Source organism: Lontra canadensis, unplaced genomic scaffold (genome assembly GCF_010015895.1).
Source record: "Lontra canadensis isolate GAN:19392208 unplaced genomic scaffold, GSC_riverotter_1.0 scaffold47, whole genome shotgun sequence".
Lineage (NCBI taxonomy): Eukaryota > Metazoa > Chordata > Mammalia > Carnivora > Mustelidae > Lontra > Lontra canadensis.
In genome coordinates this window covers 7,526,607-7,551,762 of record NW_022631041.1, presented here as the reverse complement: position 1 = coordinate 7,551,762, position 25,156 = coordinate 7,526,607, and the positions used below count along the sequence as shown (strand labels likewise).

The 25,156-nt window shown below is 37.4% G+C and overlaps 1 protein-coding gene across 6 annotated transcripts in view; it reads left to right on the top strand.

Moving 5' to 3' along the window:
- SHPRH (SNF2 histone linker PHD RING helicase) overlaps positions 1–22,367 on the top strand; it is an 86,185-nt gene extending 63,818 nt beyond the window's left edge. For 4 of the 6 annotated variants that reach the window (XM_032873118.1, XM_032873120.1, XM_032873123.1 and 1 more), the window contains 5 exons: positions 12,488–12,580; positions 13,283–13,369; positions 14,127–14,305; positions 19,158–19,238; positions 20,393–22,367. In XM_032873118.1, coding sequence (XP_032729009.1) covers positions 12,488–12,580; positions 13,283–13,369; positions 14,127–14,305; positions 19,158–19,238; positions 20,393–20,489 — 537 coding nt within the window. In that variant the 3' untranslated portion in view covers positions 20,490–22,367. Of the gene's footprint in view, positions 1–3,456; positions 3,517–12,487; positions 12,581–13,282; positions 13,370–14,126; positions 14,306–15,230; positions 15,461–19,157; positions 19,239–20,392 lie in introns of those variants that run through there. The other 2 variants (XM_032873121.1, XM_032873122.1) reach the window with 2 other exon arrangements.
- The last annotated feature ends 2,789 nt before the right edge of the window (positions 22,368–25,156 follow it).

Below are 25,156 nucleotides of genomic sequence, written 5' to 3'. Positions count from 1 at the left end.
ATGTAGCACAGTGTTGCTCTGTGGAGCAAGAGATAGAAAATTCACAGTCACTGGCATAATGATGTGTGAAAGCCATGAGAGTAAATGAGATTACCTAGGGTGAAACACAGAAGTTAGCTTCAGACCATGTCCCCTAGGACTCCAGAGCTCTTTAAAAGTTGATTAAAGGGGGAAAAGCTGAAAAGGAGTCCAGGAAGGAGCAACTGGAGGCATCAGCAATCAAGGAGAGGCCGAAGAACTACTTCCGTAAGGAGGCAGTTACTAGACATATCCAGTGATGCTGAGGTGGCTCAGTGACCCTGTGGACCAGACTAGCTGATGGAGGTCATTGATGAACTTCAAAAGAGCCTTTCAGTGGAAATTTAGAGGCAAAAGGCAGATTAGATTGAAAGGCAAGGAAGCGGGAACAAGAAGTGAATAAGTAGAGAAAATGCCCAACCATTTTATAAATTTAGCTGTGAAGTAGAAAAGAGAATTATAGCCAGTAAGAGATACAAAGTGCACAAGGAGGGCTTTTTTGGCTTTTGGTTTTGGGGATGGGAGGGGTGTTTGTTTTAGGGTTTTTTTATGGTAAAGATTCTTGAGTATGTTTAATCTCTGGCGAAGAAGGATAGTCTGAAGATAAAGGAAAAGAGAAGGAATAATCTGCAGTGTAATAAGTTTCTTCAAAAGACAAAAGAGTGTTGACATGTAGAGAGAAAGTAGAAATCTCATTCACATACCAGGGAGAGGTTGAGCTACTACTGAGCAGATAAGCTATAACGGTAAATGTCCTTGTCAGAGGATGGGCTCTCCTAGTCATTTCAGAAAGAACAGCTATTCGGTACTCCAGATCCAACTGCAGAAGCAGGTGACCCAAGTAAGGTGGAGGAGACAAGGTGACAGAAGATGAAATGGTAAGACTTGAACATTGGAGGGGTTGTCCAAGGGGACAGACAGTGTCCTATCTAGAGTTGAAATACAGAGTTAGGCACCAAAATTCCTCCATGAATGAAAGGTAGTGTTCAGTAAATGAGAGCAGAGTAGAATTAGGGGATAACTGGGTTTCATGAGGCCCAAAAGAATGGAAATTTTTACAAAAAATGAGAAATGATGATCTGAAACCTGCATCAGGGACCAGAGGACACCAATAGTCATAGTTCAAGAAAGCACTGTGCTCAAAGGACAGCCGGGTTCTAATTATAGCAAGGAAGTAGAGCACAGTATTTCTACAAAAGGTTTAAAAGTGGGAAAGAGTTTGTTGACCATAAAGCACTAGTAATGGGGAACTACCGGAGTTGGGAGTGGAATGAGAAGAGTGGGAGGGTGGAGAATGGGAGGGAACTGTAGAGCAGTCTGGGAATAACACAACTGGCAAGGTTAAGTGATGAGCAGATCATGATTTCAAGGGGTCGTGTAGTTCTGCTCCCTCTCTGGGAATCCCCTGGATAAATGTGTATTTTTAAATCAAATGCCAAGGAGGCTTGATCCTCCTCCCCGCCCAAAGAACTGCTTTCCTCCCGGCTTCCCTCTCCCTTTCTTCCCAATCCTGCACTTTTCCTCTCCTTCCCTTAAAAATAGTTTTTCTTAGCCCTTCTTTCTCTTCTGTCTCTTCCTTTGGCCTCAGGCATTCCAAGGGCCACAGACGGCACTCATGGCTAAGAAGGGCTGCTGACCCTTAGGTAAAAGCATTCATCACACTGTAAGGAATGAGTGTGAGAACTGCTGCGTCAGGCTTCACGCGGCGAGGTTTAGGAAGTGATTGCTCTAGCTACCAGTAAACAGCACAGCCTCTGTGAGACTGAGTCATGGAGCCCATCAAACTCAAACACCTGTTCGTTTTATGGCACCTTTCCTAGACACACAGGAGAGAGGTCAGGACAGTTACATTCACTGTCCTGTTGGGACAGGAATATCAGTGTACAAATACTGTTTGTTATTCTCTTCTTCCTGTCTTTCCTGTGTACTAATAAACACATAAATTAATCGAAGCATCTTATAAAAAGTTACAATTACAGAATTTACTGAAGTTAATTTTTCTTTCCTCATAGGTGCATGTACACTTGTATTTCCTTTTTATTAAACATGACTGATTATTATACCTATTATGCTTGTAAGTTTTATCTGACTTCCACATTCTCACATTCCTTCTTGCCAGTTACTTCTGCTTCTCTCACTGCCTTTACTGTCACCATTTGTGCCTGCCACTTCTGCCTTCTGCTTCCTGTCCCCTTTTCTAACTTCTGTCACATTTCTGCCCTACTGTCTGCCACCTCCTCTTTGAAGCATCTGCCTATTGTTCTCTCAGACACTCTCTGCTTCTATAACTACCCTGCTGAACAGTCATATCATCTGTTGTGAAGTTGAAGGAGTAATCATACATAAAGATAATTCTATATAAATAAGTAAGGCACTGTTTTAAAATTTTATAAATATTAGTTCAAACTATTGCTAGCCCTAGGGATTTTTCTTTTATGTTGATTATCAAATCTCTGGCCTTTATTACAATGTCGAGAAGTAATTTTTTTACTTCATTGAATTTTTTGTATCATCCGAAATGTTTATTTCACTCTAAGTAGTAATGTCAAGACTCTCAGAGCAGACAGTATATCATACATAATCATATAGCTGGTCTTGGAAAAAAGATAATTAGAAAACATAAAGATAGTATTAAACGATATAAGATTTTTTTTTCTGCTGGTATTTCACAATATAAGGAATCCTATTGATGGACAATAGACATAAACTGAACATTGCGATCACAGTGTTCCCTTCAGCAGACACATGTAAGTTAAAGATTGTATTTACTCTAACGTCTGTGTGACAGTATTCCTAAATGACCCTTGGAACCTACTGGGCATTTCGCAAAGTAAACAAAATTCCCCTTGCAAGTTCTGACAACTGCCAGGCATTTGGGATGGTGAAGTAGGCTTCCTGGCAGAACATACACCCCACGTGGCATGTTCCTTGTGTTCTAAGTTTGGATAGGTTTCATTTTTGTCAGTGGAAACCCTGACTGTATGATGGACATAGTTCTTATGTCATAAGAAGTTTCTGTCCAGGAGCAAATATTCTACATGGGGATAGCCACAGCAAAACAGCAACCTTCCCACCCATCCTACACACAGGCACAACTGCTTCATCTTCTCAAACTTCGGAGTGTCAAATAACTGGCCTGCTTCCTAAAATAAAGATTTTTATCAGGCCCCATTCCCATTTAAATTTTAACTAATTAGATCTGAGATCTTGTCCAGGTATCTGCATTTTTAGTAAGTAAGTTTATTGATGATAGAGCTGTCTTACACAGCCTCTTTGTAGAGGGGGAGAAAAAACTATATTTCTGCACTCACACTCCCAAAGAATTTTAGCAGTATCATGTGTCAAATTGTAAATACAGAATTCTGTTGTTTTTCTTGAATTTTTGTTCAGTTATTCAAGGATGACTTGTGAAGTCTATCTTGTACTTTCTAAATATAATGAAACATCTGGATAGAAAAGAACTGATTCCAAAATTGTGACTGGGCCTAAAATAATTGGGTGAATATAATCCATAAGCTTTATTTATTTGAATATACTTAAGTATATCTAAATATTTTTATATAAGATACTTGTATATGAACATTAACTGGTAATTTTAGAATGTAATTGTTTTTGTTAGAAAAATGTCATGAGTAAGTATAATTATAATCACAAAAAAACAATTTCTATTCATTGGCCAAGTTAGCAGTTGTAATTCTGAACTGTTTGGGAGTCTGGATTTAAGTTAGCAATAGCTTACAAAAAATCAAACACACAATAGAGACTTTAAGATGTAAATTATCTTTATGAAGTTACCATTCTGAAAAACTTACACTTTGCTGGGTATAAATTCCATTAAAATGTGGAAAGGACATTGTTCGTGAAGTGGGGACTTCAGTTTATTCACTACTATATCCCCAGCATCTAGAAAAATGCCTGGTAAATAACAGGTCCTCAGTAAGTATAAATGGTTGGATGGATGGAAGGATGGATGGACAGATGAACAGATAAGCAATTGATTACTCTTTACATATAATATCTCTAAAAGCCTTTGGGTACAAATAAAATTTTTGATTTTTTTCTAGTTGTTAACCTGTCTCTTTAAAATCATTATGCAAAGTGTTTAAAGGGACAGAATGATATTTTCATGGCCTAGTGCACTTGTAAGATTTCCCACTGCATGGGTGGCATTTCCATTGAACTTCATTCAAGTAGCATGTGAATGCTTGAAGAATCCAGCCATTGCCCCAGGCATATGCTTGAGAAGTGACCCTACTTCATGAAACCATTCATGCAAGCTCTATAACTGCACCAAATTGTATCTGTCACTACCGACATGGGTTTTTAGCATGGTGAACAGGTGCAGACAGAAATAAAACAATGTTAACTGATCTTACTCTGCAGAAACCACTATGGATAGCACAGGCTCATTCAAAGAGTAAGCTGTCTTTCAAAAAGAAGTGTCCAGAATAAAAGTAACAAAAGTCAGGTAACACCAAAACAGAAATTACTTTATACTGAACATTCAAGTTATTTGCAAGTTATAAGCCCACAATGAAAACCTAGAGAAAAAAATCTGTTATCTGTCACCATGTTAAAATCCAGTTGGTCCTATTACTGGTTAGAGAACATAGTTCCCTTTTTGAGGGGGGAGGGGAGATAAGTTGTGTAAATTTGTCTTCTTTAAAGTGATGTTTTTCAATCAGGTGAAATCTTCCAAAAAATCTCTAATCTCAACTCCTTTGTAGTATGTTTTAATGACTGCAAAAATCAATCCATGTAATAACTGGAAGATTAAAATGAAACCTGTGCTGTGTTTCAGATGGGATTGCCTTACCTCTCACAAGCTGAAACTCCTTAGCTGTGGCAGGTGCCACAGGTCCATTTGACCTGTGGTCCATTTGACCCTAGAGCAAGAGGAGGCCCTGTAGGAACAGCAGCGCCCAGCTCTCAAGCCCTGACAGATTCAGAGGGCTGGTGTGCCTGTGAGGTGACAACTTTAAGTTATAGGCCTCCCTCCCATCCACTTGGATCTCTTGTCCATCTGTAAGAAATAAGGGAAGACAAAAAGTGTATTTATTTTTTTAGTGGTAATAATTTACACAAAAGAAAAATAAATTCAGAATAAAATGGAATGCAGTAGTTGTCCTTCATTCTACCTTATTTGCCTTGCCACTATGATCAGTTTCTGGTTTTAGTTCTAAAGATCACTTTCAATAATACACATAGGTTTTGTTTCTTAAAACACTAGCTGTAGACACACAGGATCTGCTGTTACCTCACTTCAGAATATGAGGAAATTAGTGCATCTATTCCTCTTTCAGTTTTTCGTCTCTTCCACATCCTAATTTTTGTTAGAGTATCATAGGAATCATTTTTATATTATGATGTTTAATAGCTTTCACATTTTATTACTTATCAGTATGTCTTCCATATCTACTCAGTAAAATAGTGAACAATATTATACACTGTAGAATCAAGCAGAGTGATTGAAGTCATGTAGAAAGGAATATAATTCTAATCTTGTGGATTTAAACTTTGTTTTTGAAGAAAAACCTTCCAAGCACTCCCATCTAATGGAACTTCTGACTTTTTTCTAGAAAGCTTTCTTAATGTCTGTGTCAACTTTACCTGGCACTAAGATCCCTGTAATGCTCGTTGTAGTATTTTTTTCACTGTGCTGTACTACTTCAAGAAATTTTATCATGATGAGTGTGTGAATGGCAAATTCCAGAAAATGACTTCATTTTGCTTTCACTTTTGAGTGGTAAGTGACTGACAGCCTCCTCTAATGTAAGCCATGATTTGATATGTTTCACATACTAGTGTGTATGTATTTAACATATATGGAATATATATGTGTAAGGTCTCTAAATATATGTATATTGACATAAAGTAGTTGCTAAATAATATTCTCTAACGTTTGGTGAAAAATAAGACTGCATTCATCATCTGCACTGTTCGACTTTCTTCTAATGTTCTTCAAGACCCAGCAGCCACTTTAGCCCCTAATTCTGCCAGTGGAGCAAAGCCATAACCATGAGATTCCATAGATACTACAGCGAAAAAGTAAGAGAGGAATGTGGACAGATTAAGTAAATAGAGAAAATAGAGGGACTCAAGGGAAGAAGGGCAGACTGGTGACAAAGGGCTATAATACAAAGCAACAGTAACTTTCCTGTCATAGAGCACTGGTTTTATTTCTATAAATCAAGTGCAAATAGCACTTTGCTGCTATAGTAGGGAGATCTCATATCTTCTCTTTCCTTTCCTGCCTTCCCTAAACAGGGATTCTCAGCCATAGGAAGTAGGCATAAAGGTAATAGAGTGAAGCCAACCACTGCATATCTTCTACACCATACTCAAAGGTTTTACCTATTCCCTCCTCTTTCCCCAATAAGACGACTAGGGAAGGAAAAGCAGGCACTCTACAAAGGACCTGATGAGATATGTAGTCCCATTCGGGGGGGCGGGGGGAGTGTTGGTCAAAGTCTAAATACTACTTGATAGCTTTATTATTAGAATTCTTTCTATCTACTGAATATATGACAAACAGAATTGAGTTTTACATCCTTTTAACAAATTTCAACTCAAACTTTAGGTTCTTAGAATTTTATAACATGAACCTAAGACTGTAGAGCTGCTCAATCAAGTTTAACTGTGTGATGAAAAAAAGCTAGCTGCACTTATTTGGAGTAGTTAAGAGGCTGCATGACATTTCTGATCTTTAGGTATGCAACTAGACAACCTCTAGGCCATACTTCATAAGAAATATTCTTTGTTGGCCTTTGGTACTAATGGGTATCTGCTGTTTTTTTCATTGCCTCGACTTCTACCCAAAAGTCTAGAGCTTTTAACTTTGTGGTTTATTTTCCAGAAAGTAGAAAGACTGCCTGTATATGTAGCTTGGAGACCTTGTTCTGTTTTGTTGATTAAATTATAAGCAAGAGAACAAAGATTTTCATAAAGAATACTTTGTATGATTCTTTTGCTATAAAGAAAGAAAATTCCATCCTTTTTTTTTTTTTTTTCTTTAACTGTTAAAGTACTCTTGACTGCTTACCTCATGAGTGGAACACCAGGAGAGGTACTGACTTGATCTGACTGATGACACTTCATACATCTCCCATCCTGGTTCTCCAGCTGACCTTAGAAGTAGTGCCTTAGGGAGAACAACCATGAAGATATGGTCTGGAGAAGGCCGAGGACAGATGATGTGTTTTTACTCCACAGCAGGGTCTTCTTCATTGATGTTTCAGAAACATGAAGAAAAGCCAAGCATTGATCACAAAGTCAGGGTTGGTGGATATGTATCTGGAAAAACCAAAGAGACTCTCAAGAAAGGATGGAAATAAAGAAAGGGACAAGAATTTCAGGGCGCCCGGGTAGCTCAGTTGGTTAAGTAACTGCCTTTGGCTCAGGTCATGATCCCAGAGTCCCAGAATCATCCCACATTGGGCTCCCTGCTCAGCGGCAGGAGTCTACTGCTTCCTCTTGTGCTCTCTCAATCTCTCTCTCAAATAAACAAATAAAATCTTGGTTGGTTTTTTTTTTTTTTTAAAGGAATTTCAGAAGAGGACCAATTGTGCTTATAATTAAATACAACTTTATCAACGTAATGTGTTAAGAAGTGGTCTGGCAGTCTTGTGGGATTTCTATTCCCATGTATCCTCCTCACAAATACATATCATCCCAGCTTAATTTTGCATTTGTATGTTTACTCATACAGCTAAAAAAATAAGCTAAGTTGGACTGAGGCTACCAGTTTATCTGTCTTGAGAATATTCATACTTTGGTACGTTGTTAACACCTTGCATAGGGATAGATTCGTGTGCACAATTCCTCATCCTAATCTCTTTTGTGCCCCTTCTGTGATCTCCTCCAGCCCTGCCTGTATATAACCCATCCCTTCTCTGTGTTGTAACCTTTTTTAACAAACTGAGTACTAGTTTCTGTAGCAGTGGTCACACTGAATAGTCTTCTCAGAAACTGACAGATGGGGTGCCTGGGTGGCTCAGTGGGTTGAGCCTCTGCCTTTGGCTCAGGTCATGATCTCAGAGTCCTGGGATCAAGTCCCACATCGGGCTCTCTGCTAGGCAGGGAGCCTGCTTCCTCCCTCTCTCTGCCTGCCTCTCTGCCTACTTGTGATCTCTGTCAAATAAATAAATAAAATCTTTTAAAAAACGAAAAGAAACTGACAGATTTGAGCCAAATTTCATTTACGCATTTTAGATAGAAACATTAAAAAGAGAAGTAGAGGGCGCCTGGGTGGCTCAGTGGGTTAAGCCGCTGCCTTCGGCTCAGGTCATGATCTCGGGGTCCTGGGATCGAGTCCCGCATCGGGCTCTCTGCTCAGCAGGGAGCCTGCTTCCCTTCCTCTCTGCCTGCCTCTCTGCCTACTTGTGATCTCTCTCTGTCAAATAAATAAATAAAATCTTTAAAAAAAAAAAAAGAGAAGTAGAATGTGTATAGTACTCATTAAGATGTTATAATAAAACATTGACTTAAATTGCACCCAGGCCAAACCAGCATTATAAACCATCTTTTTTGTTGTTTTCTATATTCTGTAACATGATTATATGTTTTGGAGAGTAAGGGAGTGTATCTTTTGATCTTTGTATATCCAGTGCCTAATATAGTTCTTGGCATTTTGTTGAATAAATAAATGAATGATTTGAATAATCAAATATGAACTTACTTGAAATATTAGAGAGATTTGAGTGATGAGGAAAATGCAGAAGAAAGTCTGCCCTATCTCTTGGTCACTTTGGCTCTGCTATAAGACCAACTGTAGTCTTTTCAGTATTATTTTGGGACTTTTGCTTTTTTCATTTGGAAGTAAAAAGTACAAACAAAAAAGAGGGGGAAAAGTTCATGAATAAGGGCATAATGTGGTATGGGAATCTAGGTTCCACCAGATTTGGGCACCTGGGTAGCTCTGTTGAGTAAGCATCTGACTTAATTTAGGCTCAGGGTTATGAGATCAAGCCCCACATTTGGGTGGAGCCTATTTAAATGAAAAATGAAAAAAGAACCATGGCAAGACAATTGAAGAAAAAGCTGCTCTTCTACCAAGAAAATCCCATTTCCCTTACGAAACACTAGTTAAATGTCAGGCACAAAAAAATCTAATAGAAGAGTAAAATCAGTACTTAATTTTTAAATCCAGTTGTCATTCCTCAAACATTTGTGAGTTACTGTAACTAATATATAGTAAGATAGCACTTTTGTTTACATTATTGCATTTAACACAACTGTGAACCACATAGAAGTAAGAAAATATTGACAACATAAATTTAGCATATACAGTATACAAGAGATCTTACAAATCAGTAAGAAATGAAAACAGGGTTTTGGGGGGTTTTTTTGATTGGCAAAGGATATGAATACAGTTCACAGAAGAGGAATTCTAAATGGCCAGTTAATGATATTCAGATTCACTCTCAGGAAAATGTAGACTAAATGAAAATTTGGCTCCTCATTTCACATACCAGACTGGCAAAAAATTGAATTTTAACAAGTGTGCAAAGAAACAGACATTTTTTACCACTGGTGGTTAAAGTTCCAGCATTTTTTTTTTATGTTTTTAAAGATTTTATTTATTTATTAGAGAAAGTGAGTGAGAGAGAGAGAAGGAGCAGGGGAAGGCACAGAGTGAGAGAGAGAAGCAGACTCCCAGCGGAGCAGGGAACCAACATGGGGTTGGATCCCAGGACTCCAGGATCATGACCTGAGCTGAAGGCAGATGCCTAACTGACTGAGCCACCCCGGTGCCCCAGTTCCAGCATTTTTAGATGGCAATTTGATCCACCAAAATCTTCCAAAATCCAAGTATCTAGTAAGTTTTTTGAGTCTTTAACCAACAATTCCACTTTGATGTGCCTATCCAACAAAAATATTTTCACATGCATCCAAAGCTATAAGAACAAGTAGCACTGAAGTATTGTTTATAATAGCAAAATGAATGCAAGAATCTAAATGATATTAATAACCAAATATTTAATAAATTGTTATACCCTAAATGTGCAGCTGTTGAGGTTGAGTAAAATAAAGGTCCTACGTGAATAGATTGCTAAGATACAAGTTAAAAGGCCACTTCATAAAATATGTTTTTACAAATGTTTGTGGAATATATATGTATTTTTATATAAGCTTCAAAAATGCCTAAGGAATCTAACAGGATAAATGCCAATTCTTTATGGTGTTTTGAGAGGGTAAGGCTTTAAAAAAGGATTTAACTTCTTTAATTCTGTGTATTTCTGTTAGCTTAGTTGTCCAATAAGCTTATTTTGCTTTTATGTAATTTTTTTAAAGTCATCCAAAATGTGCTTGTGATAGATACAGTAAATAAGACAGAAACTTGATCCTTACCTAATTTCTATTCAGTTTTTTTCCTATAGCTTACTGCTTTCTGTGTTAACTTCTTAGGTCAGTAATCCTTCATTGTGCATAGCATTTTCTTTTGATTTAGCAACAAATTGGGAATTGTTGTTAAAATAAACTCAACAGGGGTGCCTAGGTGGCATAATCCGTTGTGTATCCGACTCTTGGTTTTGGCTTAGGTCATGATCTCTGGGCCCTGGGATCGAGGCCTGTATAGGGCTCTGTGTTCAACGCAGAGTCTTCCCCCTCTCCCTCTGTCCCTTCCCCAACACATACGCACACATGTGCTCTCTATCTCTAATAAATAAGTAAATCTTTAAAAAAAAATAAATAAACATATCTTCTTGCAACTGGGAGGCAACATTTTTAATGACAATTTATGATAATTTAAATGTCTTCAGGTAGTTTAACATAGGAAATCTTTTGTCTTGACAGAAACTACCTTAACAGATTGGCCTAACATAAGGATTGTGCATTTATTGGATTTGTTTTTTAAAGTTATGCATGGCCTGCATGATCAAACCAAGACCTGCCAGTATACATGGGCCACCCACTAAGAAGGCCATCCGTTGTTCTTACTGTCAGTAGCCACTTCTCTCCAAGTGGAAGAAAAGGTTATTAAGGTAGTCTCACTCCCCATGTAGCTTTCTGCCAAGTGCAGCTTTGGATTTCTACCCTTATTATTATTCTTTCATAGTGGAAGTAATTGGACTAGGACCAAATGGTTCCAAGCTGTGACATTTGCAAGGAATCATTGAAAGTTACCACTGAACTGTCCAAACTTTGATAAAAGCTGATATTCTGGTCTTTTCCTTCACAGAGTTAGCACTCTAGTTTGGAATCTTGCTTATAAAAGGTTATTGTTATGTTTTCTTTTAGAAAACAGATCCTTTATATTTTTTAACCTTTCAAGTGTGACTGACAATCTGCATACCAGAAAAATAATTATATAGACTCAGGATTTTAGTTTTAGGGTTTTAAAACTTGTTCCATATTTCTGTCTTGCTAACTTCAAATTGATATGCCTTTCTTTCTTGTTTCATTGATGTATTTTACCTGTGAGTGTCTCTGTAAAAGTGGTGCAAGGATTTAGATTGAGGAGAAGAGTAATGCTGCTGTGGGAATATTTTTACTTCTTTTTGGTTAGATCTGCTTTCATGAGATTATCTGTGTCATTATCTGTGCTCATACTTAATGTCTTAGAAAGATAAGAAGTTAACTGAGTATCTGCTCTGCCCAGTGTTGATTTAAATGCTATACATGTATTTCTCTCGTTTAGCCATCACAGCAATCTTTGGAAATAGAATTATCATCCCTGTTTGACAGATGAGGGAACTAAGCCTTGGAAAGGGTAGTCTGCATAACCAGCAAAATGTGGAACTGGTTGGTCAATTTTGAATTTAGATTTGTCTCAAAATCCGATGCCCTTAATATCTTCATGCCATTGCCATCTCCCAGAGCATTCCAGGAGGAAAACTTTCTCCATGAAGGCTACAAAAACATTTGCTCATTTTCTCATTTTATTTCTTCACTTTCTTTCTTTTCATACTTTTATGATGGAAATGGTTATAGAAGATGCAAAAGAACCACTCAATAGTGTTTATCTAGCTTTGTAGAAATCTGCTGCTTTCCAAGTGGGTGTCATTTCTACCTCTGTCTCTATCCTTTGTAATAAAGGATCCTTCCCAGGTTGGATCCTTCACATTTTACTTACACTGGAGTTTTGATTCATTGTATTCTTAATACCCTGGTATCTGAAGTGAAAAGTGTTTCTAATATAAATTCTGCTTATCTAAAATAAGAAAATCTTGTAACTACAAATCCTAACCACTTTAACCTAAAAATCTTCCCTTCAGAGTCATGTCACTATATGACTTTCTGATGCGTTTCGTATTTAGTTTTCTCGGGGTGTAAGTTTTATAGCATCTACAGTTTGAGGCTAAAGAAAAATTCCAGCAAATACAAAATAAGGAAAAGTAAACATATGTACCTGATTGTTTTGATACACATGTAGTTTTGGTAATTCAAGTGTTTTACATTGGTTTCCTTTTCTATTATAAACTAGATTTTATTTGGTAGTGACATGTTTCCTTGTTTGTGTTCAAAGGGTAGCCATTCTACAAAAGTGGAAGCTGTGGTCAGAACTCTGATGAGAATCCAGCTTAGAGACCCGGGCGCTAAAGCACTCGTCTTCTCAACGGTACGGTCAATGTTTTTATCCTGAGTCTTAGCTCAGACTGGCTTTCTGTCTCTGATCAGTTTATATCTGAGAACTTGTGTGTAATGTTCACCATAATATAGTTGAGATTTAGAATTACTGCTAGATTTTCCATGTTCTTTTTTTTCCTATGTCCATAAGATAGAATTATTTTCAGAGAAATTTGGTGATGTTTTATAAGGCAATTTCTATAGGTATATGTCCTATTAATATGTTTCATGGGGACATTCTAATATTACTATGTTAAAAATTAAATCTATAACCTCGAAAGTCTCATTTCACAAGTAAAATTGCTTGCTTGAGGAAAAGAAAGTTGAAGTAACCCACTGAATAAAATATTGAGTAAAAATTCTAGTTTTTATTTTTAAAAGGTAAGCAGCTATATCCATTAAGCACTCCATTATTTATTTTCTATTATTTATGTTTATCTTAATTCAGTTCACAAAGACACTCATGTCTTTTATCCCATCTTTAACCAGCATTTGATTTAAAACAAACAAGGGAAAAAAACACTATCCTTTTGATAGTATGAAGTAATATTGATGGAACCACATTTGAAGGTTTGTTTTTATGTTTTCTTAATTCTGAGGTATAAAAGTTATTTGGATATAGTTCCTTTTCAACTCCTTTTTATGTGAAAGCTATGTGTAAATATTTGTTTTCTTACTATTTGATGTGTTTTAGTGGCAAGATGTATTAGACATTATTTCAAAAGCTCTCACTGACAACAACATGGAATTTGCTCAGATCAGTCGTGTTAAGACATTTCAGGTATGTCAAGATTTTTCTTGCTTTTTTGGGGGCGGTGAATTTAGTTGCAAATTGAAACTGCTATTAAAAGTTTACTTGGATTTATTGTCTTGTGTAAGGGTTTCAGTTATCGGTTCATTATAAAATTGACATTCAAAAGCAAAATAGAGAAACTGTAATTATATTCTATCCATTTATACCCATAGCAAGATCTTTTTTTTTTTTTTTCCTAAGATCTTCTGACTTGAGGTCATTTGCTTCAATAAAGGAAAAGATGGCCAACGATACACCTGTTGAATGGACAGGCCCCTCATGCTGGGATTAGGTCCTCAAGACACTGCCAGGCAAAACTCTGTATGGTCAAATTCCTTATGCTACACTCAGCACAACAACAGGTGCACACCCTAAGAGACAAAAACACAAAAAAGACCAAGTGAAAACATAGCAGATTCATGTCTCTTCTCATCCTCACTCTGACACACTCTCTCATTCTCTCTTTTCCCTCCAAGCTCGTATAGTTTAATTTGCATATATCACCTACATGTATCTTGTGCTTCCACTGTATCATAAAAAACAGGGGAGCTTATGTGACATTTCTCCTCATGAAGTCAAGCAACAAGTTTACATTTTCTAAAATTGGTAATTTGACATTTAATTGTCTTAATTGTTAATTTCACAATGACCTGGATTCTATTAGGGTTCTTAATACGAGCTAAATATACTGCTCTTACGTTTAAGTGAGCCAACTAAAATTTAAATGTACCTTTCTCTTTTTTAGGAGAACCTTTCAGCATTTAAACATGATCCTCAAATCAATATTTTGCTGCTGCCCCTGCACACAGGTTCTAATGGATTAACTATCATTGAAGCAACTCATGTTCTCTTGGTGGAGCCCATACTGAACCCCGCCCATGAGCTTCAGGCCATTGGGAGGGTGCACCGAATTGGACAAACAAAGTAAGAACTAAAATTAGCATCAGTAACATTTGCTTCACGTGTCTAAGATACAAGTTAGTATTTAAACTCATTTATGTTTATTATAACCTATTCATTTTTAATCACTTACTTACTAAGTTTTCAAGTATATGACCAAAAGACATTTTGAGATTTCCAACCCTCCTTCCTCCAAACAGCAAATCCCCGAATTCTCCCAGATTTTTGTCTTTCCTCCTTTAGTCTATCCTGATCACTTCCTTAAAATATTTAAGATAGCTGCAGAGTTGAAGGCATCCATCATGACTTTGAGAAGAATTGATTTTTGATTGTGTAAAGTAACCTATATTTTTAAAAGAAGGCATATCTCATTCATGACTCCTTTTTAAATTCTTCCACTTAGAAAAAGACAGTCCCTTAGGTCTATTCTAAGACGTATTTAGTTTTAGTTAAGGTGCAGCCTAATACTGGGCCCAAACCTAATAGTGTATATTGTGTAATAGCTACTACTTTTATTCAAATATCAAAATAGACAGTTATCTTTCATAAGACCTCTTAGTGTATTACCTCCTAGATGTTAGATGCCTTGAATGTTTAAAAAACACCCATATTGAGTAGTCATTAAATAAATATTGAGTGGCAACTATATGTCACTCATTATGCTAGATACTGAAGACTCAAATTGAGGAAGACATAATCTACTCCCCCAAGGAGGTCACTGTGTAGTACAAGAAATATGGCAATAGAGTGTACAAGAATACAAAGAAGTACTGTGGTAATAAAAGAAGGGAGTGGTCGGTTATGCCTAGAGAGTCCGGAAAGGCTTCATTTTGTTGAATCTTAAAGTAAAAGTTCTTTCAAAGCTGGGCTGGAAAAAGGTGCTCACACAACTAAAGAGAGAGTTGCATGTGCAAGAACGCAGAGGAGATAAACACCATGATTTTCCTAGGTACCATAAGGAGTTTGGAATTGCTGAGGTAGAGAGTATGTGGAGAGGAGTGATAAGAGATGCCATCTTTATATGACCGACTCAAAAAACTGGATTGCTCTATAAGCAGTTGCCAGGAGAATAAATGAGGACTGTAGTTTTCATCAGAAGAGACATGTTCATCAAACAAACCTGTAGTAAAATAACGGCAAAGTAACATAACTGTAATAAACACACACTTGTTCTAAGTACTATGGGGTATCATTTAAAATGCAGTTATATTTTATTTGGTTTTGGGGTTTATTTGTTTGTTTTTCTTATATTTTTAAACACTGCTTTCTTTTCTTATCAGTGTTTTCCAAAGCATAGACTGGATTCAGGTCAGATGTAAGACCACAGTCTAAAAAGGCCATTCAGCATTACCTATGCTTCCCTTGTGGATAGATTTTTCCACTTTCTGAAGAGGCTATCGTAAAAATCTTCAATAACTTCCTGCCCCACTGATGAAAGTCTTGCCTCATACATGGAAAATAGATAAGGTCTCATCTTTTCATCACCAGTTTGAACAGTTTACCTGCATCAATACCCCCATATTTCATTCAGTAAATTTTTATTGAACACCTTCTGAGATGCCCTCATGGAACTTAATTTCTAGTTATGACAGTTGGTAGAGAGACAGATAGTAAACAATAACGTAAGTAAAATATATGCTGTTAGGAGCTCGAAAAGTAGAGCAGGGTAAGGAGGATTAAGATTTGGCTAGGGGCGCCTGAGTGGCCCAGTTGAGTAAATGTCTGACTCTTGATCTCAGTTCAGGTCTTGATCTCTGTTTAAAAGAGAAAAAAAGAAAAAAACATTTGGCTGAGCAGGTTGGCATAAAAGATATTTTTTAGAGAGGGAGAGAAAGAAAGGGGAGGAGCAGAGGGAGAGGCAGAATCGTAAGCAGGCTCCACAGAGCCCAACTTGGGGCTTAATCTCACAACCCTGAGATCGTGACCTGAGCCAAAATCAAGAGTCAGAAGCTTAACCCACTGAACCACCTGGCATGCAAGCTTTTATGGGAAGTTAACATCTGAACAAGGACTTGAAAGAGTTGAGAAAGCCATGCAAATGTCATGGGGTATAATATTCAAGCAAATAGCACACACAGTGCAGAGACTCGGTCAGGAGGATACCTGGTACATTTGAGGAATAGTAAGGAGCCAGAGTTGCTGAAGCAGAATAAGCAAAGAGGAGAGAATAGGAGATGAAGTTAGAGAGCCAGTAGGAGAGGGGGTTTTATAGGGCCTAGGAGGTCGCTATGAAGACCTTGCTTTCACTGTGTACAAGATAAGGAGCCAGTGCAAGACTTTGAGCAAAGAAGCAACAAGTTCTAGCTTAAGTTTTGGAGAATCACTCTGAGTGCTATGTTCAGGGCCAGGAGACTGGAAGCAGGGAGAACAGTTAAGAAACCGTTGTATAGTCCTGGTAAGAGTTAAAGGCGACCTGGACCATGGTAGCAGCAGTGGAAATGGCAAGAAGTGATCAGGTTCTAGACATATTTCAAAGGTAGAAGCAGTAGTTACGTGTGGATAGACTGGACATGGGTCATGAGCAAGTCAAGGTCAGTACCATGGTTTTTGACCTAGATAACTGGAAGATGAGGTAGCTTTTAGCTGAGCTGGGGAAGACTACAGAGTAGAGCAGGTTTGGTGAGGGAAAACAGAAACGTATTTTAAATAGAAATTTGAGATGTTTACCCGGTATTTATTAGACAAATGGAGATAGCTATTCTGTAATTGGATATACAAGTCCAAGTTCAGAAGTCTGTGCTAGAGATACATTTCAAAGTCAACAGCATAAAATGGTATTTTCAAGTCTCAGGACTGAGTGAGATTACCTAGGGAATAGGTGTAGGTAGAGAAGAGGACCAGGGACTAGACTCCAGAGCACACCAAAGTTGAAGGCTGTGGGAGAAGAAGGAACCTGCCAAGGTAACAGATAAAGATCAAACAATGAGTAAGGAAGAAAACCAGAAGAAAGAGATTCCTGAAGTCAAGATAAAGATCGAGAATTGACCCATAGATTTAGCAGCATAGAGATCATAGTGGTGGAGGCGATGTCCGGATGTGAGTATCAGAGAGAAGAGGATTTTATTTATTTATTAATAAACACTCACCTAACAGAGGGGTTAAGTAATTTGTCCAAGGTCACATAGCTAGCAAAACTGGTAGCGGGTTTCAAACACAGCTGCTCTGCCTCCCCAGTCCCTGCTTCTCTAAGCACGGTGTACTCCTGCCTCTTTATCTCTGGTAGGACTTGTATTTTGAACAGTTTTGCTGCAAAGAGCAGAGAAAAGGAAGAGTATGGGATCAAGAGGTTTGTTGTTGTTGTTTCCTTTCATATGGAAGAAATAATGGATTGATTCATTAGAAACAGAGAACAAGTGAAGCAAGAGTGAGGAGAGAGTGCCGGAATAATGCTCGAGCACATGAGTGGTTGTCGGTAGGGGTATGGATATTTCATCTGTAGCAATAAGCAGAAAGGCACAGTATGTTCCTTCCCTTTTATTACAGTGGGAGAAGTGTCCCTTTCCCCCCCCCCCCAAAAAGCCAGCCATTCCACTTGTCATGGGTCCCATCCCTTCTCATATTCTCAAGGACATTCCTCTTGTAATACATGACCACATAAATATGTCTTAATACTATCTGTGTTCAGAAACACTCCCCTACCTTCCACCACCACCTCCACTTCCTTACCCCTCCCCTCTCAGCCTTTCTGTTTGGGTTTTGTCCTCACTGTACCATGGAAATGAGGCTCATAATGTTCTTAATGACCTGCTTCTTGCCCGTGGTCCCTGAGGATTTTGTTCTCACCCACACTTCCTAGATGAGCTTATCCAGTCCTAGAGCTTTAAGGAGCATTGACACGGGGATGACCCTCAGACATTTGTCCCCAGTCCGGACATGCCCTTAGCTCCAGCCTCAGACCCGCACACCCTGTTCTGTTGCTTCACACACGCCTGGACCGCACCCCCCTTGATGCCTGTGGCTGAGGGAAAACTCATGGTAAACTCGAACATGGTAAAAGAAAGTGTATTCCCGCTGCCCTCCCACCCCCCGGCCCTCCCCATCTTATAATCTGACTCTCTCGTCTGTAGTTTCTCAGACCATAAATCTAGGCCTTTCCTATACTTCTCTCTTCATGCCCCACATCCAAACCGTCACTGAAGTCTTGCCAACTCTACCTGCAAAAGATACTCCAGACCTCCTGCTGTTTACTGTTTCCATTGATAAAACCAGAGCACAGCCCACCCTCTTACCTGGCTCCTACAGAATTCCTTAACTGGCTTCGTGCCCTTCACTTCTGCTACCTAACAGTCCATCACCCATACAACAGCCAAAGTGATGTCTAAAGCAAAATCGAGTATAAATCAAATCAAGCATAAAACCCACAGATGGCTTCCCCTCATAAACACAGTAAAATCCAAATTCCTGCCATATCCCTCCAGACCCTACAGCCTGTGCTCCCTGCCGCTCTCCAATCTCACTTCCACTCTCTAGCCCTCCGTCACAATACACTTCTGCCATGCGAGGCTTCTTTCTGGCCTTTGAGCATTTTAGGCTTGTTCTAAGCATGTTCTCTTCCCCAGAGCTTGCCTTTAGTTCTTGTTGCTTCTGTTGGGATGCTCTTCCTGCTTCTTGGCTTAGTAGCCTCATTCCAATTAGTCGTGTCGCAACTCCTATGTCAGCTTCCTCATGGCGTTATCCGTACCATCCAGTCTCTGTGTTTATTGTGCGTTTCCCTTCTTTAGAATGTTAGTTCATTAAGACTAGTTTATTCACTGCTGACCTTGATTAGCAGCTGTGGCAGTGGGCACCACATGACTGATGAATATAGCATATAATAGGGGAAGTCTTATTTGGTTTTAAGAGGTTTTTAACCTTAGCATTATTATGTACCTTCTAGACCTACCATTGTACACAGATTCTTAATTAAGGCAACAATAGAAGAAAGAATGCAAGCAATGCTGAAAACTGCTGAGAAGAGGTAGGCAACAATTTCCTACAAGCCCATGGGTGTTTCCTGTTTGTTTTAAGGTTATGCAAGTGTTTGGGACTCCTTCACTTAGATGACCAGATACTTTTAAAAGCAAGATAGGACATTTTACCTATCTAAAATTTCCCAGTTAATGCTCTAGACATCCTATATTTGATTTCATATATTAATAGCGATTATAATGTTTAAAAATATTTAAACATCCCTACATTTCTTTGCCATATTGGATTACTTTTTAAAGAAATCTATCTTTATGCCCACCCTAAAATTTGGGTATCTATAAAAGGAAACTTAACAGCCTTGCTTTATACATCACACATGTCAGTCACGTGCACATAGGAAGATCTGGACTTAAAACTCAGCTGGTGATTTTGATACTCATTCCAAAGGCAGAACAGAAGCAGGGAGACCAGAGGAGCCTTAATTTTAAAAACTTAACTTTAGAACTGTAAAACTTTCTAATATGTATTCCGTAATTTTCTTCCAAGTCATTTTAAAAACATAAACCAGTGCTTCATTACATCCTTACAAGATAGGTATGATTGGCAGATAGAGAGGAATGATTGCCGTGGGGGGATGTCTCTACAGAGGCACTGTGCATAGCAAAGAAGCAGTTGGAAACCAGAAATCTTCCATTGGTAGTTTATGGGAAGCAGAGAGTCTACTATGAAAGCTGTTTGCATCAGACATGAGGCTTTTTATTGTCAATGTTGTTTCCATGCGTAACAGAATCCAGCGATTATAGTTAACCTGCTTAAATAAAATAGCAGAAGAGCTGTTGAAGTTCTCTTGAAATACAGTAACTTTGGGAAGTAAGAATGCACATTCTAAAGTGAGAGCCTTAGTAGCAGTTGGCATGGGTTTTGTTTCTTTGTTTGAGGAATTGTGGAGAGAAAAGGACATTTTTATACAAAGCTTGGAAGTGCTATACAGAAGTCTTCACTAATTTTGATGAGGTGTAATAGTGATCCTGTTACTGACTTTGTCCTTGGAGGTTTGTGTGGCTCTCACAAGTACTGACGAGGGAATGTTTTCATGTTACAAGAATATTCTGAATATCATTATGTCTTAATAAATATAACACAAATGTAATCATTCGTTCCTTGGTTTCTTTCTGACTCTACTCACTTGGAAAAATCCTACAGTCACACAAACTCATCGGTGAAGCATCCAGAGGCCTCCGTCTTAACCTTGGCTGATCTGGCAGACCTTTTTACCAAAGAAACTGAAGAACTTGAATGAAGTACACTTGGTTCAGTCCACAGACTTTGATGTATTTAAATTTTTCATAGCTTATAGAGCAAAGTTATAAGTAAAAAATCCAGTAGATGTCACTAAATACTATTCTTTATTGGATGAATTTCTTTCTTTATTCAGTTGTACGGTGTCCTAGTAGTTACTGAGTCCTTTCCAGGTATCTTGTTTCCAAAAGATCTATAAAGATTTTTAATTTTACACTCCTGAGAAAACATTTATTTTTGTCCCAAAGAATATCTGTATCTGATGAGGCAAGAGAATTAAGAGGTAATGTGTACCTTTGATAAGATCACTCTTAAAAAGAGTTGGAGTAAGGGAGAAATTAAACTTGTCTAGTTTGATACTACCTGGTATATTTGACCCACTTAAATCTCAGTTTTGGAAGGGCCTTCAGTATCTTTAGCACATGATTCACCAGTATCTTGGTAGTAATATTTTAAGTGGATGGTGAATTATATTAACTCCTAGTTATTTAAGTAGCTTTAGACTATAACTCCATGCATAGTAACTTTACAGTAATACAATTCCTAACAATAAGTTAATATTAGACAAGAATTTATTTTCTCTATATGTTGCTACTAAAATTGAAACATTGAACACTTTTCTTATTTCTGTGATGTGTTAAGTAGTGTCAGTGTAAGCAGTGAACTTTAAATAGCATTTTAAGTGTATTCATGTTTATCATAAAGTTAGCTAAACTGCTTTCTCTACTTTTAATTTTCCTTATTGTTTTTACATATTTTAAGATTGATGTATCTGTAAATATTGCATTTTTTATAATTTTAGCTCTTAATCATTATAACATGGAAGTATGGCAGGGTTTTGCTTTTTTTTTTTTTTTAATCATTATTATGCTGATGTCATGGTTTCTTTATTGTGTTCTTGGGAAACTAGACTTTTAACCACTAGTATCTAAATTTGTGATAATTGTTATTTTATTTCACTAGGACCTCTCAAGGACTAGTATTTGATCTTTGGAACAAGAGAATGTCGTATTTACATAAGCAAATAATTGCAACCGATAACAACTGAGTGTTTCTTCTTCTGTGAAGAATTAATGGACTTTTAAATCACTAAATAAGGAGTAGCTTGTTTTATCCTAGCCATTTGATGTAATACAAATGTTCTTGTTTTGTTTTGTTTGAGCCTTCAGAGTTTTAAATGACCCTCAGGACTCATTAGCTCCTACTTAGCTGCCCAGAAAATAGAAATATCCCTTCTATCACATTTGTCCAAGAAGCTTTGGTGCTTAGTTAAGGTGCATTTTCTTATTCTAGGCTTATAGGGTGACATAATTCAACTGAAAAAAATACACACACATTTCTGGTGCTTATTCTGCAGTTGAAGGAAGATATGCATTGATTCTTTTATATGAAATTAAACAAAACTATTATTTTTGTAGCTCTTTACATATTATGAAGAGCTTTCCTGTACATTCACATTCAGCTTTAATTTGCCCAACAATCCTATGAAGTTGATATAACTAATAACATTCCCGTTCTAAAGATAGAGAACCAAGGTTCAGAAATACAGAGAACTGTGCTTATGGCACGTAGCAAGGAAACAGTGGAGCCCAGGTCCCCTGACTCCCAATCTCATGGTCTTTCTCTAAATCTTAAGTCATGCTGAGATTCAGAAGGCCCATGGTTGTAATTTAATGATGAGCATATTTCAGTATTTCTGTTTGTTTCGTAGTATTCCTTTTTGAGCTAAAGTTTTAGGGAAAACAATTTGATATGCTTCGATTTTGTAAAAAAGGAAAAAATATATATATATAAATAATACCTATCTGTATTAGAGAAAAACTGTTCTTATTTATTTCTGTAAGATATCATTAAATAAATATTTTAGTGGAAATTGAAATTTGGGGATTTATTAATTTCTGAGCCAAACGACATACAGTCTATTTTCTTGTTTTTTTGTTTTGGTCTCTCAACAAAAGGTGTCAAAATTGTTTATACTGTAGGATTCCATATTTTATAGACATTTATTATTTCTTCAAAACAGTTGTGGTAATTCTTACAGACAGTCGTTCAACACAAATACAGATCTAATCCCACATCTTCTTGGCTGCAAACAAAGCCAAGTTTCCTACTTCCATCATTTTGTATTTTCTGAACCATCACTGTGCTCACAAATAGTTCTGAAGTGGCTGCTGTACTAAGGAACCCGTGAGAAGAAATGAGATCATACCAATCCTTCAAGAGTTTCAGTGTGTTTGGCTCAGGGGAAGCATTCTCTGTTAGGTGAATCCAAGTGAGCTTATTAGGACTGAAGAAATGGGGTAGATACAATGTAAAATACATATGCTGATTCCGTAATCCTTTGCCTCAAACCCAGATAGCTTCACTTTTTAGTGTAGTTTCAGCTTTTCTCTTAGCGGCAGAATGATCCATGTGTTTGGTTTTTAGGGACTCCTTCTTTTCAGGTCATAGTAATAACAACAAACTAAAAACTAGCAACATGATAATTGAGCATGTAACCACAAATATTTTACGAATAATTATCAAACTCATAGTATTCATCAAACTAGTTAGGAATGGAATTGAGCAAAGAAAGCATGATTAATTAGCCATGAACTTAACCTGCCCTTTCAAGTGGACAAAGGAACAAAGTGTCTTTTAAATCTTCTGCTCTCATTTACTGGATTTAGTGCATTAAAGATTTAGTGTGCTTGATTTCTTTGTTTATTAAACTCCAGAATAGCCTTTTTGAAATGCCAAAATCACCTATGCTAAATGACCTTAATCATTTAGTTAAATTAATTAAACTAATTTTTAATTTAACATAGTTATTTTTTTTAATTTTTTTAAGATTTTATTTATTTATTTGACAGACATAGATCACAAGTAGGCAGAGAGGCAGGCAGAGAGAGAGGAGGGGGAGAAGCAGACTCCCTCTTGAGCAGAGAGCCAGATGCAGGGCTTGATCCCAGGGTCCTGAGAATCATGACCTGAGCTGAAGGCAGAGGCTTTAACCCACTGAGCCACCCAGGCGCCCCTCACATAGTTAAATTAAATAAAAAATATTTTTCAGAGGCACCTGGCTGGCTTAGTGGGTAGAGCATGTGAGTTTTTAAATCTTAGAGTCCTGAGTTTGAGCCCCATGTTGGGCGTGGAGCCTACTTAAGTATATTTCAGTTTTTCTAGAATTTAAGCAAAATCCTCCCAATAACATGTCATTTCATCATTTTTAACTTGGCATATCAAAAGAAAAATGTAATGTCATTAAAACAGTACAGTATAAGCAATGCACTTGGAGCCTGTCTACTCTAGTAAAGGAAATTTAACCTTATAATATCTCTTCAAAGTAGGACCAATTAACATATTTTATAAAATTTTTGAGACTCTCCATGTATCTCTGTTATATTGTGAACCCCACAAGAATGTTATCACATTAAGTGTTGAATATGAACCACTTAAAAGCCTTCCTTTAGAGGAGGAGTTTGCAGGTAATTGGTAATCTGAGGAGAATTCCAAGTCTTGTGATAGGTATGCAGTGTTGCTTCTGAATCTAGAACACTCAGTATCACAGAATATAGCACAAGAACTTAAGTCTTCCCTTGCCTTCAGCCAGCCTTTCAGGGACACACGTTCTTGTCTTTGAAGGTCCCACACCATCCCTCAGATTCTATTCCATTATTTAGTATCAGTGACTTAAGACTGATTTTGTTTGTTAAACGGACCGTCATAGTGAAACTGAATCCTTTGTGCTGCAGCTCATGTATGCAGCTCCTGTTTTTGCAAACTAGAAATAAAGTTTAGCCTCCTTTATCTGTATAATGATCCTTTGTGTAGGTGTCTATTGTTAGGAAATTGTTCAGTTAACTTTGTCTTTCTTCCTAGCAAATAACCCACCCCTTCAGTCTTAAGGGTCTTCCTCCAAAGCCCTTTGGTATCTTTGTGTCTCCTGGAAACCTGTTCTTATTTATACTCCACACCCCTGATACCAAGGACCGATTTTGTATGTGTGAGATCTTTTCAGATCTGTGATTTGTATCCCAGCACAATTATAATCAGTGACCCTTCCATTGCCTTATGGAGCAAATATATGTGCCCAAATTTCCTTAGAAATCCAGCTTCTCCTCCCTTTATTAACAGTTTATTTAGAGTATGTCTATGGAGATCACCTGTGTTTAGTTTCTTGGAAGACCATTTAGTTTGTATTTGCCACATCCCTAAGTCTGTACTCAGAACTAACAAAGGCATGTTATGCCCTTCTGTTTCCCAGCTTCCTATAATAAAGCAAGTGCTGCATCCAGTGATTTTTACCAGACTCTTCATAAAAATTTCCACTGACTAAGATGAGAGCATTATTACCTGTTGATTTTGTTGAAAATATTTCCCTTCGGCTGTCACAAAAAGATGTCTTTGGTAAATGCAAACCTGTGCTTAAGAAAACAATGTATTTTAGTGCCTGATCTGGCTTTATTGTATCAGAATGTTTATCAGTGGTTAGTTATTAAACTATTAAGCATCATTGTGGAATGTTGTATTTACTTAAAACTTCCTCAGTGCATCTCACTTTTTAAGTCTCTAATCGATAATCAGGTTATTGCTCTTACTCTGCAAGTGACCATTCTACCCTGCTTCCCACATAATTGCTTACCAGCATGATATGCTACAAATAAATACATAGCACTTCTGTCTTCC